The sequence below is a fragment of the Pongo abelii genome, chromosome 5 (genome assembly GCF_028885655.2).
Source record: "Pongo abelii isolate AG06213 chromosome 5, NHGRI_mPonAbe1-v2.0_pri, whole genome shotgun sequence".
Taxonomy (NCBI): Eukaryota; Metazoa; Chordata; class Mammalia; order Primates; family Hominidae; genus Pongo; species Pongo abelii.
Window position 1 is genome coordinate 21,219,881 of NC_071990.2, and position 19,493 is coordinate 21,239,373.

At 41.2% G+C, this 19,493-nt stretch overlaps 1 protein-coding gene across 4 annotated transcripts in view; it reads left to right on the forward strand.

Moving 5' to 3' along the window:
- Positions 1-19,493, forward strand: part of CDKAL1 (CDK5 regulatory subunit associated protein 1 like 1) — a 715,037-nt gene that overhangs the window by 683,079 nt on the left and 12,465 nt on the right. For all 4 annotated transcript variants that reach the window (XM_054557269.2, XM_024248919.2, XM_054557271.1 and 1 more), the window contains one exon: positions 671-835. In XM_054557269.2, coding sequence (XP_054413244.1) covers positions 671-835 — 165 coding nt within the window. The remainder of the gene's footprint in view (positions 1-670; positions 836-19,493) is intronic.

A 19,493-nucleotide genomic window follows, 5' to 3' on the forward strand; every position in this document is an offset into this window, starting at 1 on the left:
CTTTTAAATGTACCTCCTTCTCCCTCAAAGCACAGCACACACATGCGCGGACACAAACACGCAGGCCTGTGTTTGAAGTGTCTTTTCAAACCATGACTCTGACAGCTCACTTGGAAAGTATTAAAAGTATAAGGCTTTCATCAGTATTGTCTCGGTTTTCCTCATTGCATGGAATAGCCAAGAGCAAGATATCAAAGGCCTGTCCAGAAGTGGCTGGCTGATTGCTGGGGGATTTCCCAGGTCTGCCTTCCACGTGCCTCAGGACATCAGGCGCGCATCCTGCACTGGAAAAGCACTGCCCAGGGGCCCAGGAGCCCCTCCCGGAAGTGCCTTTCCTTCCTGCAGGCTCTGCAGACCCTTGAGCAGCTAGAAGATAGAGCCCACTTTGGAGGGGATCCCAGAATAGAAAAATGACATGAGGGACAATGAGGAAACCTGGATAATTAAGTATGCCTTCGGTTAATAGTATTAATATATCAATTTGGGTTCATTAATTGTGGCAAAAGTACTATACTAATGTAAGACGGTAAATAATAAGAAAACTGGGAGTTGGGTATGTAGGAGCTCTCCATACTATCTTTGCAATAATTCTATAAATCTGAAACTGTTCTATAAACATCTGAAAATGTTTATTTTTAAAAATTAAGCCTCTGAAACAAATGTGTTTAAGGTTTTAGTGCCAAAGAACCCTGCGTTCATGGGGAAAATGGTTGAAGTGGACATCTATGAATCAGGCAAACATTTTATGAAAGGGCAGCCGGTATCTGATGCCAAAGTGTACACGCCCTCCATCAGCAAACCGCTAGCAAAGGGAGAAGTCTCAGGTTTGATAAAGGTAAGTAAAAGATGCTCTCCTCTCTACCCTGCTAGTAAAACAGCAGCTGTGGAAGCACAGTGATTCCAGACCATGTTTCTGTTATCATTTATAGTTCCCTTTTTATGTATGCATGAGGCTTTAATCCTTTGTGACAGATTGAAATCTGAATTAGAAAGATGTGTTTTTGCTGATGCCGATAGCTTTGCTTCTCTGGCTGTAAAGGGAATAAGCTGTTTCTGCTTCCAGTTTAGAAGCAGGGGGTAAAAGCCATTATTTGCAGATGAAAATGTTGACACCAAAAGATGATCTGATCCAGTATGTTTCTATGTCAGTAGATCCTGAGTGGAAGGGGATGAAGAAAGGGGTGTTTTCTTGCTTTACAAAGCTGTTTATACTGTAGTAAAAACCTACAGCTGAACAGGCACTAAACTGTATCATATATGCAGTTATGGTGCCTTTCAGAAGGGTGTTAGCTGGATATCTACTTTAGTCATGTGGAGTGAAAATTAAACATTTTTTTCTTTCTATAAAAAAGTAACCTGACCCCTATTTTATACCTTGGTAAATATGGCCGTTTGCCAAGCTCTCTCTTACATTTCATTGAGCTGCAGTTGTAAAAGCTGATGGAGTGTGAAATGAAAATGTGTATCACATTTCTAAGCATCATTTGATGTCCTTTCTCCAACACAGTTGTTAAGCGCTTAAAAAAAAAAAAAAGCATATACCAATGATTTAACATATGGAAAAAAATAACTGATATTTATCTGGCCATGTAATTCCAAAATTGTTTTAATCTGTGTATAATCTTGTTCCTCAAAATAAATTGCAAGGACATGTTCGTTAAAGTAAAGGGAATACCGCTTCACTCTCACAATAGCAACAAAGACAATACTATTGTCTGTGTTCTCACTGATTGTGGTACTGGATTCTTGTGTCCGATAGCAGTGATAATTCACATGTGCTTGACAAGTGCCGACGAAGGATCTGCATGCATGGCCGTCTAACCCGTAGTGGAATGGTATAGACCAGCTTTTGTCAAAATCCTACCAAATGCATCAGCCTGCACGATCAGGAGATAACTCTAAAACGTGATAAACATAACCATTCATTTTTGCTGTTTATAAAAAAAAAAAAATCATACTTCGGGGATAGGACGGGTGGCCAGGAAGGAGCAGTGTAACCTGGCATTTAAATTATATTGCTAGAGATTTGGCTTTTGATATGTTAGCCAATAGTTTGAAAAATTTTTTAAGAAGCCAGCTTATTTTTTGTTTTGTTTTGTTTTTCCACATAGTGTGTTTTACAAGGTTAATTTTAGATTGCCACAGTGAAAAGCGTTTCTCAGCAAGTAGCAGTAGTGGGGAAATTATTATTTCAAAGACTCTGCCAGGTTTAATTCCTTCATGTATGCCTCTTGGAAAGGGTAGTGTTGTAAACATCACCATTGATAACACATAAATAAGGAAATGTAGTGTCCCTCTATTCGTTCCTGAACTATAGTGTTACTATCTAAAAGGGCAGTTCCATTTAAATTCTCTGGGGCACCCTTTCTACTCTCCCATCCTTTCCTCTAGCCTAGAAAATGGTGTTATCAGTTCTACCACCAGCCCAACTCTGAACCAGAATGGCCCAAAAGTCCCAGATAAGATGAGGAAGCCAGTTGGTTGCTGGTCTGCCAGAGCCTCTAGAAATAGTGTTGTAGCATGACGCCAGTGGGGTAGGAATATTGATTTGGGTATTTACATTAAGAGAAGCAGTAAGGCTTTTGTTGGTTTTTGTTTGTTTGTTTTGAGAGAGGGTCTCCCTCTGTCACCCAGGCTGGAGTGCAATGGTGTGATCACAGCTCATTGCAAACTCTGCCTCCTGGGCGCAAGCAATCGTCCCACATCAGCTTCCTGAGTAGCTGAGACTATAGGCATGCACCACCATCCTGGCTAATTTTTTTTTTTTTGAGACAGAGTCTCACTCTGTTGCCCACCCTGGAGTGCAGTGGCATGCAGTCTCAGCTCACTGCAGCCTCCACCTCCCAAGTTCAAGCAGTTCTCATGCCTCAGCCTCCTGAGTAGCTGGAATTACAGGCATGTGCCACTACACCCGGCTAATTTTTTATTTTTAGTAGAGACAGGGTTTCACCATGTTGGCCAGGCTGGTCTCAAACTCTTGACCTCAGGTGATCCGCCCACTTCAGCTTCCCAAAGTGCTGAAATTACAGACATGAGCCACTGTGCTCGGCCCCAGCTGATACTGTTTATTTTTTATAGAGACAGGATCTCGCTTTGTTGCCCAAGTTCGTCTTGAACTCCTGGCCTCAAACGGTCCTCCCACCTTGGTCTCCCTGGCATCTAAAGCAAAATACTGTGCTTTGGACTTATTTTGTCTCACTTGACCTCTTTTTTTTTTTTTTTTTTTTTTTCCTGAAATGAAGTTTTGCTTGTCGCCCAGGCTGGAGTGCAATGGCATGATCTCACTGCAACCTCCACCTTCCAGGTTCAAGCGATTCTCCTGCCTCAGCCTCCTGAGTAGCTGGGATTACAGGCATGTGCCAGCACACCCAGCTAATCACTTGACCTCTTTTGATGAAACTGATGAGAAGTACAACAGATTAGAAGGGTGTTATCAAAATGATGGTGGGAATGGGTGAAAGTTATATGCGCATTTTTAGTGAAACGGGCAGAATAGGAAACTTGAGAAAAACACAGTTTTAAGATGCTAAGAAAATCAATATTTTTATCTTGTGCTCACATGCAGCCTAATTTTTACTCCACCTGAAGAAAAACTGTAGAAAGACAGGTCGTGGGGTCAGCAATACCAAATCCATGACCATGTAATAGTTTGAAAAATTATCTGAAATCCATCATCAAAGATTGGGATCAAGGATTTTCTTGTTTAATTCCATTATGGAAATCTATTTATGGAAATTTTATGAACATTTTCAAGCATGTACAAAAGTAGAGAGAATAGTATAATAATCCCACATACCTATTACCCACCCTTAGCAGTCATCAGATGACAGCCAATCTTATGTCATCTGTGTTCTTATCTACCCCTATTCCCCGAACCCTGATTATTTTGAAGAAAATCCCATTTACATTTTATTTCATCTAGTAATATACTAGTAAATACCTCTAAAAGATAAAGATTCCTTTTACAAACATAATCACAATATATTATCAAATTTTAAAATCATTACCCATAATTGTCATTGGCTAAATATTCCATGCCTGCTGCTAGGACCCTAAGTCAACATTTATGGCATGCTTATCATGGCCAGATACCATGCTAAATATGCTACATGTGTTCGCTCATATCACCCTCATAACCCTGAGAGGAAGGCACTATTATTATCCCCATTTCACAGATAAGGAATCTGAGCATCCATAATTCAATAAATAGCTTATCTGGAGTCACAAAATTTGAAGGTAGAAGAGGGAAGCCAGGATTTACATCCCCACTTTCAAGCCTTTGTTTTTGTTTTTGTGTTTTAATTGTGGTAAAATATACATAACATAAAATTTACTGTCTTACTCATTTGTAAGTGTATAGTTAGTGGTGTTAAGTACATTCTCATTGTTGTACAACCTATCTCCAGAACTTTTCATCTTGCAAAACTGAAACCCTGTACTCATTAAACAATAACTCCTCATTTCCCCCTTCCCTCAGCCCCTGGTAACTTCTAATCTACTTTCCGCCTCTATGAATTTGATTACTTTTGGTACCTCATATCAGTGGAATCGTACTCTCACCAGTGTTTGTCTTTTTGTGACTTGCTTATTTCACTTAGCATAATGTCCTCAGGGTTCATCCATGTTGTAGCATGTGTCAGAATTTTCCTCCTTTTCAAGGCTAAATACTATTCCATTGGTTGTGGATGCCACGTTTCATTTATTCATTCATCCATTGATGGACATTTAGGTTGCTTCTACCATTTGGCTGTTATGAATAATGTTTGCTATGCACATGAATGCACAGATATCTCTTCGAGTCCCTGCTCTCAATTCTTTTGGATATTTGTGCAGAAATAAGATTGCTGGATTATATGGTACCTCTATTTTTAATTTTTTGAAGAGCTGCCATACTGTTTTCCACGGCAGCTGTACCATTTTACATTTCCACCAATAGTGCACAAGGGTTCCAGTCTCTCCACATTCACACCAACACTTATTTTCTCTTTTTTTTGTTTTGTTTTGTTTTGTTTTGTTTTCATAGTAGCCATCCTAATCGGCATGGGCCAAGCCTTTTTTTTTTTCTTTTTCTTTTTTTTGAGACGGAGTCTCGCCTTGTCGCCCAGGCTGGAGTGCAGTGGCGTGATCTCGGCTCACTGCAAGCTCCGCCTCCTGGGTTCACGCCATTCTCCTGCCTCAGCCTCCCGAGTAGCCGGGACCACAGGCGCCCGCCACCACGCCCAGCTAATTTTTTTGTATTTTTAGTATAGACGGGGTTTCACTGTGTTAGCCAGGATTATCTCGATCTCCTGACCTCGTGATCTGCCCACCTCGGCCTCCCAAAGTGCTGGGATTACAGGCGTGAGCCCCCGTGCCCGGCCTTTTTTTTTTTTTTTTGAGACAGAGTCTTGCTGTGTCGCCCAGGCTGGAGTGCAGTGGCGCGATCTCAGCTCACCACAAGCTCTGCCTCCCAGGTTCACACCATTCTCCTGCCTCAACCTCCCGAGTAGCTGGGACTACAGGCACCCGCCACCACGCCTGGCTAATTTTTTTTTGTATTTTAGTAGAGACAGGGTTTCACCATGGTCTTGATCTCCTGACTTTGTGATCCGCCCGCCTCAGCCTCCCAAAGTGCTGGGATTACAGGCGTGAGCCACCGCACCGGGCCAGTCAAGCCCGTATTTTTAAGCCCAGGTCCATACTGCCTTGCCCATTTTAATTGCAGGAGTCTTATTTGATAAGTTCTGGACACCAGTTTCTTTTTGTATACCACAGTAAGCTTACACTGGATACAAAAAAATAATAAGTAAGAGAGAGAGGGGAAAAATATGAGAAAATGGGCAGTCTTAATTATCTTCTCTGTGGGTTCAGTTAAAAATGGCATTAGAGATCTGTCTCTCTTAGGAATATGTGAGAATGTGAACATTACCGCTGTCTGTTTTAATAAAGGCTAACTAGTTTTACTACTACTGTTTTTTCTTCTTGTCTGGCCTATGTTATAACAAATCACTTGAATCTTACAGTTTCTAAGATTGATTCTTAAGAAGTCAGAACTGTTCTTTGCCTTGTACAAGGTAGAAAAGAACATTTTCTCTTCTAATTTTAAACTTATGAATAGTTTGATTGCAAAGTTTTTTTTATTGAATTCATTCTTAGTAGTAAAAATTGCTTTAAAGAAAGAAGAAGTAGAGTAGCATCATGAAAGATCGAAAGGATCTGAAGTCTGTCAGGTTTGGGTTCAAATTACAGTGACAGTTCCTATGATCAAGCACAACTTTCTTGACTCACAGTGTCTTCATTTGTATAATGGAGCTAACAACTGATTTGCAGAGGATTAAGTTAAATCGTGGACAAAGTGCACAATGCATAGTAGGTATATTAAATATTTTAAAGAAAGAATTCAATAAGTATCGCTTTAAAAAGCAGTGGTTTCCTGGCTTTTATTTTGATTTCTTTTACTTTAATTTTTTTTTTCTTTTTTTTTTAGAGACTCTCACTCTGTCACCCAGGCTGCAGTTCAGTGGCACGATCTCGGCTCACTGCCACCTTCGCCTCCTGGGTTCAAGTGATTCTCATACCTCAGCCTCCGGAATAGCTGGAACTACATGCATGCGCCACCACACCCAGCTAATTTTTGTATTTTTAGTAGAGACAGGGTTTCACCATGTTAGCCAGGCTGCTCTCGAACTCCTGGCCTCAAGTCGTCCACCTGCCTCAGCCTTCCAAAGTGCAGGGATTAGAGGCGTGAGGCACCACACCCGGCCTACTTTAATTTTTTTTTTTAAAGTACTTTGCAGCCCCGTGCAGTGGTTCACGCCTGTAATCCCAGCACTTCAGGAGGCCAAGGCAGGAGGAGTGCTTGACCCCAGAGTTTAAGAACAGCCTAGCACCATTGGGAGACTTCATCTCTATAAAAATTTAAAAAATTAGCCGAGTGTGATGGTGCATACCTGTAGTCTCAGCTACTCGGGAGGCCGAGGTGGGAGGATCACTTGGCCCCAGAGGGTCGAGGCTGCAGGGAGCCACTGCAGCCCAGCCTGGGTGAAAGAATGAAACCTTATCTCAAACAAAAAAAAAAATACTTTGCGTTCATGGATTTCCCTGTACATTATAGTATAGCAATTAAGAATATGAATTCTGGATTCCGATTACCCAGATTTGAATCTTGATTCTACTATTACAAAAAATATGTTCTTGGGCAAGTTACTCAATGTCCCTCCACCTCAGTTCTCCCTCTGTAAATGAGTGATAGTAGTACCTGCTTCATAGGATATACATGGAAATGGCTTAGCAGTCAATAAATATTGGCTACTATTTTCATTATTAATTTGTGGTGCATGCCAAGGCATTATTTTACTTTAATTTGTGAAGTAAAAGTTGCCCAATATCTTATCATTTCAAATGTTGTATTCATCAGCGATAGATTTCTGACAATGGCAGATGAAACCAGACCAACTGCTGAGATTCCTCCATGAGAATGACAAATTAACAGAAGGAGATTCCAATAATACTCCTACAGCGTTGGCCATTCTTACTGACAGACATTTCTTCCTCTTACGCTTTATGTCTTTTTTTTTTTTTTTTTTTAGAGAATATTCTAGAATGGCGGCCTGGCCTTACCATTTTTTCTTACAAGTTAAGAGAAGGCTGCCCCAGGGTGCCTAAGTGCCACCTGTTTCTCATCTATTGAGACTTTGATCCTAAGAATGGATTCACTTGAGCAGTTAGATAGCTCAGCACCGACACAGCCGACCGCGCTTGGAAAGGAAGCAGAAGTTTTAAAGGGTGGCATGGTTTGCTTCATTACCAGACAAAGGCCAGCAGGATATTCAGGTGTACTGAGTTTTATGTACAAACTATACTATATTTTCAGAGCTTTGACCCTTGGAAAAACACAGTTAAAATGCTTTCCTCTCCATCTGACATTCATTTCCAGAACCACTGAAGTGAAAGGGTCTATTAGTTCAAGGCCAGATTTGAAAGCACATGAAAACTACATTCATGAGGTTAAGAAATGGCTTAATAATTAAGTTAAAACACTTGAAAGTGGGTCTAATTTCAGACAGATCAGCTAACCATGCTAGAAGCAAATGAGGGCGTGTTTCTTCCTATTTTTCCTTCTACCCCCAAGATACTGGCTCCCAAGCAGTTTTTTCAGTTCCTTTTTTTTTCTTATTAAACTTCATGTGAGACTAAATTCTTCATCGCTGCTGAGTTCGTGTCACAGTTAAAATCATAGTACATTTAATATTTTATGCATTTTTCTTTCATTTTGTATCTTGTTAGTTTCTTTTACAGACTGGTTAGGACATATTTGAGTTTCACAGTCTAGATACATAGCTTTTATTCTATGCTGCTGAGCTATATTTTATTGACCATTGCAGTGAATTAGTATGACTGTCACTTCAAACTGTGTTTAGTGTGTTTACAATACCTTCCGTGTACCAATTTGAGTACCATCCAAAGTATCACCAGAGCAAGCTGATGCTAAACAATTAGCTTTCATTTCACTTGCATCACTAATTGTGCAACCACTGATGATAATTCTCTTCCTCCTGAGGGTTGTAGCTGGAGCATCGTGAGGGAAATTGCATGCATCAGGGAACTAATTGTGCCTTGATAATAATAATAGCTACCATTTAGTGAACCTCTACTATGTGCTTGGTATTGAGGCTTTTTACTGGTATTACTTCAGTTTATTATTCTAGCCTGGCCTAGGGCAGCTGGAACACAATGAAGTTCTTCACACAGCTGTACACACCACATAGAGGCATCATAGGATGGGACTGAGCAGGCATTTTCCCCACCTCTTCATCCTTTGTCCACGTTCAAGATAGGAGGCAGAGGGAGCAGTGAGCCTGGGACAGAGATGTGGACCGACTTCCCTAGCTGAGCGCTAAGGAAAAGAACCAGGCCCCCGAGCCTGAATTACTCACATATACAACATGCAGGTAGCACCTGGCCTCTTATAATATGTTTCAATGTTTATTATCCAGGAACTGAATGAAATCTTAGAGATGGAAATAATGAACATGGGCTTTGTCTTTGAGAAGTTTTTGATCTTGGCTGTTCCTCTGGTAATACTGCTAATCAATTGTGACCCTGGTAGGGAGGGATTGGCATGAGGGAAGTGGTTTTGTACAGGTATGCTAGCTCACCTGTGCGACATAATTACTCCTGTGGTTAAAGTTTTATGGATGATTTTACCAAATCTAAAAGGAATCTCTTAAGAGCAAAAGGGATTCTTTATCATGAAATCACTGAATGGAAAAAAAGCCTCCTTAGGAGAACCAAAGCTGTATTTCAGCAGCAGCGGAAACTGAAAGATCATCCAAGCCCAACCATCTATCCCTGCAGGATGGGACTAGGGAGGCTCCAGAAGACCATGATCTCCTGTGATGATTTGAACCCAGGTGTTGGGAACCACTCTTCCGCACTCACATTTTCATTGCACTATTTCCCCTTCACATGTCTTTACCTTTTTACTCAGTCAACAATTATCAGTGACGAGTATGACACTGTATGCATCAAAGAACTAATTCTGCCGTGATAATATCTGTCTGTGTCAGGACTGTCTGTGTCAGGACTGTCTGCATCAGTCCTGGTTTATATGTGTTGTAATAGTATTAATAATATGCCCTTGTTCCACTCCTCAAAGTATTCTAGTTTGGATGATAAATTATATGGTCATCCTATAAATTCCAAAAGTTGAGCCAGTGCTGTGTCAAGCACTGCTTGGGATACAGAAGTCGGAGATACCATCCTGCCCTCAAGGAGATAAAGTCTAGTTGAGAAGAGAAGATATGTGCTGCTGTGGTCTGGATGTTGGTGTCTTCCCAAAGTTCAGTGTTGAAACCTAATCACTCATGTGATGGTGTTAGGAGCTGGAGCCTTTGGGAGGTGGTTAGGTCAAGAGGGCGGAGCCTTCATGATGAGGATTAGTACCTTTATACCGTACTAATGAAGGCTCCAGAGAGCTGCCTTGCCCTTCCATTGTGTGAGGACACAGCAAGAAGACTCTGTCCATAAACTAGAAATTTGGCCCCCACCAGACACCAAATCTGCTGGCACCTTGATCTTAGATTTCCCAGCTTCTAAAACAGTGAGAAATAAATATCTGTTGTTTAAAAGCTACCCAGTTTATGGCATTTTGTTACAGTCACCGAAACGAACTAAGACAGTATGTACATATGAAACAAAATCTATAATATGTCAAATGTTAAATTGGTTGGTGTTAGATCATAAGAAGTTGGAAGATAGGAGATCTCTGATGACTTGAGGTATCAGGAAATGTATGGATCAGGATTCTTTGCAGACAACAGAGAGCAGTTTAGTTAAACAGGAAGGAATGTATAAAAGGATGCTAGATGGCCCACAGAATTGTTAGAAGGGCCAGGGACCAGAATCTTTGCTGAGTTTTCCAGAAACAACACCCAGAACCACACAGGAGCTTCTGGTAAGAGGTGTCGCCCCTGCTCCACCTGCTCCAGCAAGGCAGAGGCCCCATGCCCCATCTGCTTCCTCATGAAGCTTCCCAATCAATGTCTCACATATATCACATCTGATTGTGGAACCCAAGTCTCACATTTACACCCTGGGGACAAAGGAGGTTGGAAAATCATTTTTGGCATCTGTAGTCATGGGGAACTGTCAATGTAGAGAGGGTTTTCAGACAACTTCTACTACAGAGAGTTTCATGGCTATGGTAGAATTAGAACGGGACTTTGTAGGTGAGAAGAACTTAATCAGGCAAGTTAAGAAGGAAATTTTTCTCACTGTGAAAGGAACCAACGCAAAGTGACAGAATGCACAGACTAAGAAGTTGTGGGCAGTTGGAAGGCACAGGGAAATCACCTTTAGTATGAAGACTGGGACCTCTGGGTTTTGAAGTCAAATAGGATTTATACCTAAGACATTAGACAAGCACATATATTCGTCCAAGACAGGTTAGGCTGTGCTTCGGTAACAAATTAACCCTGAAATCTCAGGGCTAACATAACAGAGGTTTATTTCCTGCTCACACTGAGCATCTAAGATGTACCATTTAGTTTGTAGTTTAGAGTCAAGTAGTTGTCTGCTCCACACAGTCACTCAGGGACCCAAGTTGACTGCATGTCTCCATGGCAAGGAAAGACAATTGCTGGTGAACCAGGCTTTTTACTGCCTCAGCACAGGAGTGGCACATGGTATTTCTATTCATATTCATTGGCCAGAACTATCCACATGGCCCTATCTAACTACAAGAGTCTAGAAAATACCTACTTTTGTTTCAATAAGAAGGAGAAGATATGGGTGAATACTAGAAGTTTCTATCACGCATGTGGGAATATTTTGTTTTGCTTTGTTTTTGAGACAGACTCTCATTCTGTCATCCAAGCTCTGGAGTGCAGTGGTGCAACCTTGGCTCACTGGTAGTCTCTACTTCCTGGGCTCAAGTGATCCTCCCACCTCAGCCTCCTGAGTAGCTGGCACTACAGACATGCACCACCATGCCTGGCTAATTTTTTTTTTATTTTTTTGGAGAGATGAGGTCTCATTATGTTGCCCAGGCTGGTCTCAAACACCTGGGCTCAAGCAATCCTCCAGCCTCTTAGAGTGCTGGGATTACAGGCATGAGCCTCCGTGCCTGGCTACACATGGGAAAGTTTTTGAGCATGAGCATAGTATAGTGAAAGTTTCTTTATGAGGGAAAGCCCATGAAAGCAGGCCCTGCCTGGCTGGTCTGCCCACCACTGGCTCCAGGCCCCAGTGCAGTGCCTGTTTCATGGTTATTGAATGAACTTGGCTCTCGGCGATATGCAGAGTGGAATGGATGGGTTCTCCACCAGAGGCAGGGAACCTACATGATAGTTTGAAATCCTCTATTACTCCAACTGATGAGGACATTAATATATTCTTCAATGGTTAAAAAAAAAAATCAGTCAAGCCACTCAACCTGCTCTTTGAAGTCATTTGACATCTTGATAAGCAGATTGCAAAAGCCCCTTTTTAAACTGATAGTAATCTTGCAAATGGAAATTCTTTTCATGGGAACTATGAGGATGAGTACTTTAGAGCAAGACTTGCTTCTAACCATAAATTGTAGTTTCCTAGTTTCCCTTCTCCCTTTCTAATGATGAAAGTGACAGCCTATTTCTCCTATGAGACTCAGAGTATGGATGTTGCATTGTACCTAAAATAATAGAACATTATTTTTAAATAAATAAAATAGAATATGTTCAAAGAAATAGAGTGTGTTTGTTTTCTAACATAGTTTATAATGTTTAAAAATTTTTTCATTATTTTTAAATTTTTATATATTTAGGGAGTACAAGCACAGATTGCTTATATGCATGCAAGCAGTGTTTTAAATTTAAAGGGCTTTGGGGAAACAAATTTTTTCCTGTCCCTCTCTCTCCCGAATGCAATTCTATAAAATTATTGAGAAACAGAAATTTTCAATCCATATATCAAATCAGTTATCTAGGGCAGTTTTCTGATAGGAAGCCAACCTAAAAAATTAAGATGTAGCACCTTGCAAATTTGCCAACCCCTGAGAAGGAAATTCAAAAGGCAATAGAGGCAAAGAACCATCGGCCGACTTTATCAAGATCAGCATTTTCCCTTCCACAGGCCTCTGGCTCCCAGGGCTTCCTCCTTGAAAACATCCATTTTAAAGGAATAGAGTAGCCCTTACACGCATCAGGTCAGACTGTGGGTTTGGAATTTTGGCTCTGTTCCTTACTAATTGTGATCGTTGTCTGGTCACTTACCCTCTCTAGGTGTCTTTCCTCATCTATAAATTGGGAGGAATAGAGTCCATTTGATAGGATGGTTTTGACGTCGAAGTGAGATAAAGCTTGGGAAGCCCTGAACGCTGCCTGACACGTAGAAGTGATCAGTGAATATGTGATATGGAGTGGGCGGCATGGTGATAGTGAAGATCTACTTGGGGCCTGGTTGATCAAGATACTAATAATATCTCGTTCATGAACATGGATGATGTTTTGCCCTAATTACCTATATGCCATGAGACGAGGAATTGGTCGTTGGTCTTTTTAAACATACAGTCTTTATAAGCAGCAGTAGCATTTGTAAAGGATAGCTGCCTGAAATAAATTCTTTGTGTTTTTCAGTTCCCCCTTTTCACTGACTTTGAGTAGCTATTTCTTTTGTTACCCTTCATGTGAACACAGTTCCTCTGAACAATCACAAAGCATCTATGGTATAAGATAGTGGCATTCACTACAGGTCTTCTTCTCTTAAATATTCTTGTGGGAAGTGATTTTCCCTGCCGTGTACTATATTATCTGAAAATAAAACAATCTGCCTAACCAGTCTCCCTGTTTCTACCCCGAATATAAATCAGATTGTGTCTCTCTCCTCCTCAAAACCATCTAGTGCTCCATATGATTCAGAAATTCCATATATAGCCAACAGAATGGAAACCAGGGACTCAGATATTTATATCCCAATATTCATACCAGCATTATTCATAAATAACCCAAAGGTGGAAATAACCAAAGTATCTATCAACAGATGTATGGACAAACAAAATGTGGTATATAGTAGAATGGAATTTTATTCAGCCATAGAAAGAAATGAAGTTCTGACACATGCTACAGCATAGGCAAATCTGGAAACATCATGTGAAGCAAAATAAGCCACACCAGAAAGGGCAAATATGACATAATTCCACTTATGTGAAATATTGAGAATAGGCAAATTCATAGAGACAAACTAGGTTAAAGCTTACCAGGGGCTGGGGGTGGAGATGGGGAGTTCCTTAAGGGTTACAGAGTTTCTGCTTGGGGTGATAACATTTTGGAAATAGTGGTAATGGTTGCACAGCATGGTAAATATAATTAATGCCACTAAATTGTGTACTTAAAAATTGTTCAAATGTTATTTTATATATATATATATACACATACCATATAAAAATTTTTATAAAAATCATCTAAGGTTTCCCAGCATGTTCAGAATGAAAGCCAGAGACCCTACAACAGCCTCAAGGATCAAGGTCCCGTGCCTTGACCTCTCTCCCCTCGAGAACACTGGCCTCCATGCTGCTCCTTGAACATGAACACACGAGGTCAGCTCCCTCAGGAGGGTCTTCCCAACTGCTGGTCCCTCTGCTTGGAATGCCCATCTCTGAGATGTCCATGGAACATACTTCATTCAGGTCTCTGCTGAAGCACCAGCTTATCAGTGAGGTCACCCTGGGCAGTCGTCTATAAAACCCCAAGCCCTCACCATCCAACACAACCTAGTACTTCCTATTCTTACTCTACTCTATTTTCTCCATGGCACATTTTATCACCAGACATACTAAATATTTACATGTTTCTTTTGTCTCTAGTTACCAAAATTGAAGCCCCATGAATGCTGAGACTTTGCTTCATTCACCTTTGTGTCCTTAATGACTAGGATAGGGCCTGGCAGGGAGCAAATGCTCAGTAAACGTCTGTTGGATGAATGAATGAATGAATGAATGAATTTGTTCCGGAGATATATGTATACCCCTTACTGAAAAGGACTGCAGGACCAAAAAGCTGGTTATCCTAGATATGGGTTATCTTTTGCCATGATAAATGCCCTATGACAACCAACCACAGAACTGCAGTGGGGCTCAGCTGATCTCAGCCTGGCTCCCTCACACATCTACGGTGCACTGTAGGGTAGCTCAGCAGCTCTTCTAAGCTTCGTGGGGCTTCCTAACATGTATGGAAGTTCAGCAGGCATTTGGTAGATCTAGATGGCCTCAACTGGGACTCCGTGGGTGAATCAGCCCTGCTCCACATGCCTCATCCTTCAGCTGGCTGACCTGAGCATGTTTCCATGATAAAGGCAGAGGAATAGCAAACAGACATGCACAAGTGCTTTTCAAGCCTCTGCATGCATGATGTTTGATAGCACCCTCTTGGCCAAGTAAATCACATGGCCAAGACCAGGGACACACTACAAAGTTATGTGGCAAGAAGATACAGATACAAGGAGGTATAAGGAATTGGGAACATTAATGTATTCAGTCTACCACACCCTATGAAATCTTGGTGTTTTTGCCTGTGATCTGTGCAACTTTCCTCCTCCTTTTCTATGTCCCCAGAAGAAATCACATTCAGTTTCAACCTGAGATCTAATCCTTTCAGCTCTACAACTCAGTGTCTTGTTTTTAGATAGTGAGTTGTAGAGCCGGAAGGGTTGGATCTGGTAAAAAGAATCTGAAATCTAAACGTTAATGGAAGCTAAGGGACCTTGTCATAGTCTTTTCTATGAGGAAATGTCAAGTGCTCTAGCTATCTGATGTTTTTCTCTGAGGTACAGTTGTACCCAGCAACTCAACAGTATCACCCTGGGGACCTGTGGTAGGCAGAATAATGCCCCCCACTTCACCCCCCAAAGGTGATCATGTCCTAATCCCTAGAACCTGTGAATATGTTAGATTACATGACAGAGAGAACTAGGGTTGCATATGGAATTAAATTTGCTCATCAGCTGCCCTTAAAATAAGGAGGGTATACTTGATTATCCAGATGGGCCCAGTGTAATCACAATGGTCCTTAAAAGCAAAAAAGGAAGGCAGGAGAATCAGAGGTCAGAGTGATAGGAATGCCGACTTCAAAGATAGAAGCAGGCTGTGGGCCCAGGGATGCAAGCTAGAAAAGGCAAGGAACTGGATTCTCCCCTACAGCCCTAGAAGGAGTCCACACCACACTTGATTTCAGTCCATTGAGACCCATCTGACTTCTGAGTTCCAGAACTAAAAAATGATAAATTTGTATTGTTTTAAGCCATGCAGTTTATGGTAATTTGTTACAGCAGCAATTGGAAACTAATTGGGAACTTATCAGACTGATTTTATCCCATAGAATCCATGTAAAAAATGAGAAGGTGTATATTGGCAGGCTGGGCGTAGTGGCTCACTCCTGTATTCCCAGCATTTTGGGAGGCCAAAGTGGGAGGATCACTTGAGCTAAGGAGTTCAAGGCTGCAAGTGAGCTGTAATTGCACCACTGCACTATAGCCTGGACCACAGAGAAAGACCCCATCTCCAGAAAATAAATAATAATAAGTGTGTATTAGCAACCAGGTGGCTGTTTATGTCCCATCTATTTTCCACATTGACCAATCATTTTAAGAAAGGTGTGGTGGATGGGTAGGGAACACCTAAGGCATTGAGAGGCGGTAAAGGAAACATGCTAATGGAGAAGAGGGAGGTTAGTGACTAGGGCCCATCTAAGAAAAGAAAGAGATTCTTAAGGGATGCTTGGAGAGTTAATGTTTGCAGGAAGCCCACCCACAGGTCTTGAACCCCCATCCTGGGCCACTTTTTCTTCCTTTGACCAAACCTTCCCCAACCCTCATCTCCAGCCCAAATCTTGCTAGAGCTTCTAACTTACATCACATCAGCTGTGATGAGGACTTGGTATGGCCACTTATCTGCAATCATTTCTCTAGCCTGGGTGCCATACCTAGGAGTGGCATTGCCGGGTTGGCCAGAGTGCACAGCTCCCACTTTACCAGGTAATGCCCTCCTGTCTGCCAAAGTGGCTATGTTAATTTCCGCCATTACCAGCAGCAGTGTCATAGTGTTCTGGATCCTCCACATTCTCACCCATACTTGATATTGTTCGTTTTTTTACTTTTTCCAACCTGGTATATGTAAGCTGGTATTTTTGTATTTTTAACTTGTATTTCTCTAATTACAAATGAGGTTGAGCATTTTTAAAAAATATATTTATTGGTTTTATATATTATATATACACGTATATATATATATACGTGTATATATATTCAGATTTTCTCTTCAGCAAAGAGTCTGTATAAGTCTTTTGCCCATTTTCTTCTATTGGACGATACTTTTTCATTGATGTTTAGGATTTCTTTTTCTTTTTTTCTTTTGAGTCAGGGTCTTGCACTGTTGCCCAGGCTGGAGTGCAGTGGTGTGATCATTAGCTCACTGCAGCCTTGAAATCCTGGCCTTAGGTGATCCTCCCACCTCAGCCTCCCAAGTAGCTGGGACTACAGGCATGTACCACCATGCCCAGCTAGGTTTTATTTTTTATTTTTTAATTTTATTATTATTATTATTATTATTATTATTTTTGAGGTGAAGTATCACTCTGTCCCCCAGGCTGGAGTGCAGTGGCATGATCTCGGCTCACTGCAACCTCTGCCTCCCAGGTTCAAGCAATTCTCCTGCCTCAGCCTCCCAAGTAGCTGGGATTACAGGCGTGCACTAGCACACCTGGCTAATTTTTATATTTTTAGTAGAGACGGGGTTTTGCCATGTTGGCCAGGCTGGTCTCGAACTCCTGACCTCAAGTGATCCACCCACCTCGGCCTCCCAAAGTGCTGGGATTACAGGAGTGAGCCACCACATCCGGCTATTTCTGCAGAGATGGGTACTCACTATGTTGCCCAGGTTGGTCTCAAACTCCTCACCTCCAGCAATTCTACTTTGGCCTCCCAAAGTACTGGGACCACAGGCAAGAGGCTCTGTGCCCAGCTGGGATTTCTTTATGTAGTCTAGAGTCAATTATATGTGAAGCAAGTGTCTCTTCCCAGTTTGCAGCTTGTTAACCTCTCTGGTTAGAAGTTTTGTTCTTTTGTTTAGAACTTCTTATATTTTTGTGATTTGTTTAAGAAGTATGTCCTCCGTACCTTGTGGTTAGAAAGGTTTTCCTCCCATATTGTCCTAAAGGTTTTCTAGTTTTTCCTTAGCCAGGTAAATATTTAATATACCTGAAATTGATTTTTAAACATGGTAGGTAGGGGTTAAATTTCATTGTTTTATCTCGTATAACCAGCTGTTCCAGAAAACTTTATTGAAAGTCTACCTTTCCTATTGGTCTTCAATGCCTCTGTTATGAATCAGATTTGTAAGTGTGTGTGAATTGGTATCCAGCCCTCTACTTGGCAACTTTTTGTATTAGTTATCTGTTGCCGTGCAACAAATTACTTCAAATCTTAGCAACTTAAAACAACAAACATTTATTACCTCACAGTTTCTGTGGGTCAGAAATCTAGGTGCAGCTTCTCTGGGTGCCCGTGGCACAGTACTGCTCCTTCGGCTGCAGTCAGGCTGGCAACCGGGGATGTGGCCTTAACTGAAGGCCCAACTGGGGAGGATCTGCTTCTAAGCTCACTTATATGGTGATGGCAGGATTCAGTTTCTCATGGGTTGTTGCTTTAAGGTCTTAGTCCTTGGCTGGCTGTTGGTCAGGGGCCTCCCTCCATTCCTTCTCCTGTGGGCTTCTGCATAGTGCAGCTCACAGCATGGCAGCTGGCTTCCCTCAGAGCAAGCAAATAAGTAGAGAGAGAGAGATGGAAGCTACAGTACTTTGTAACCTAATTTTGGAAGTGGCATCCATCATTTATGTTGAGCATTAGAAGCAAGTGAGTACATTCAGACCATAGCCAAGGGGAAGGGATTACATACGGGTGTGAATACCAGGAGGCGAGGATCACTGGGGATCATCTTCAGGGCTGCCTACCATACTTTTATAGTAACGTAAGTAATTAAGTTTTTTAATATTAATCTAATTTTAAGTGCCTTTCCATAGGATCATTATTTTTTACTTTGAAAAAACTATCTATATTCAAAATAGAAAGGGAGAATGGGCATGTCTTGGAACAGATTTTTGGAAGAAGGCATAATAGAACTTTGGGAGTGATAGGAAAATATGTAGAGATGTGATCTTTCTTCAGATGGTTGGGTTCAGTTTAGTGTAATTATAGTAAGTACAGTCATCTCTCGGTATCTGTGGGGGATTGGTTCCAGGACCCCCCATGGATACCAAAATTCATGGATGTTCAAATTCCTTATACAAAATGACATAGTTTTATATATAAACTGCCCACATTTTCCCATGTATTATTATCTCTAGATGACTTCTGATATCTAATACAATGCCTACACAGCTCTTCAGATTCATGGATTCAACATAGTATTCAGTGTGTGACAAATTCAAGTTTTGCTTTTTGGAATTTTGTGGAATTTTTCCCCCCTGAGTGTTTTCTATTTGCGGTCAGTTGAACTTATGGATGTGGAACCCACAAATATGGAGGACCAATTGTATAAACCATGTAATTTTTCCTAACTAGTTTATCTGCATTTTCCAAGCTGCAAAACTATCATGGTGATATGTAGGAAACATTTTACATATTAGCTTATCATTTACGAGATTCTTTGAGATAGAGAAAAGCACCTGCCATCTCCTTTATTCGTTTTATGCAGTTTATAGAGCTCAGTGGTGCTAAAACCGTATTTCTAGTGTCATTGAAAATGATACTAAGAACAGGATGAGAGGGTTGTATTGTAACAACAGCTAACATCACACATGGCTTCTTTTTCATTTAAAATACAAATCAAACATCTGCCAACACACTTTCATGGTTTCTAGTTGGAAGGAAACCCTTAGGAACAATTATTTTGAGTTGAATTGATGACTTAAAGATGAAGTTTAATACACCCAATTGTTATGTTTGTCAGCATCCTGGCTCAGTGCTTCCTGTGTGCACTGCATGGA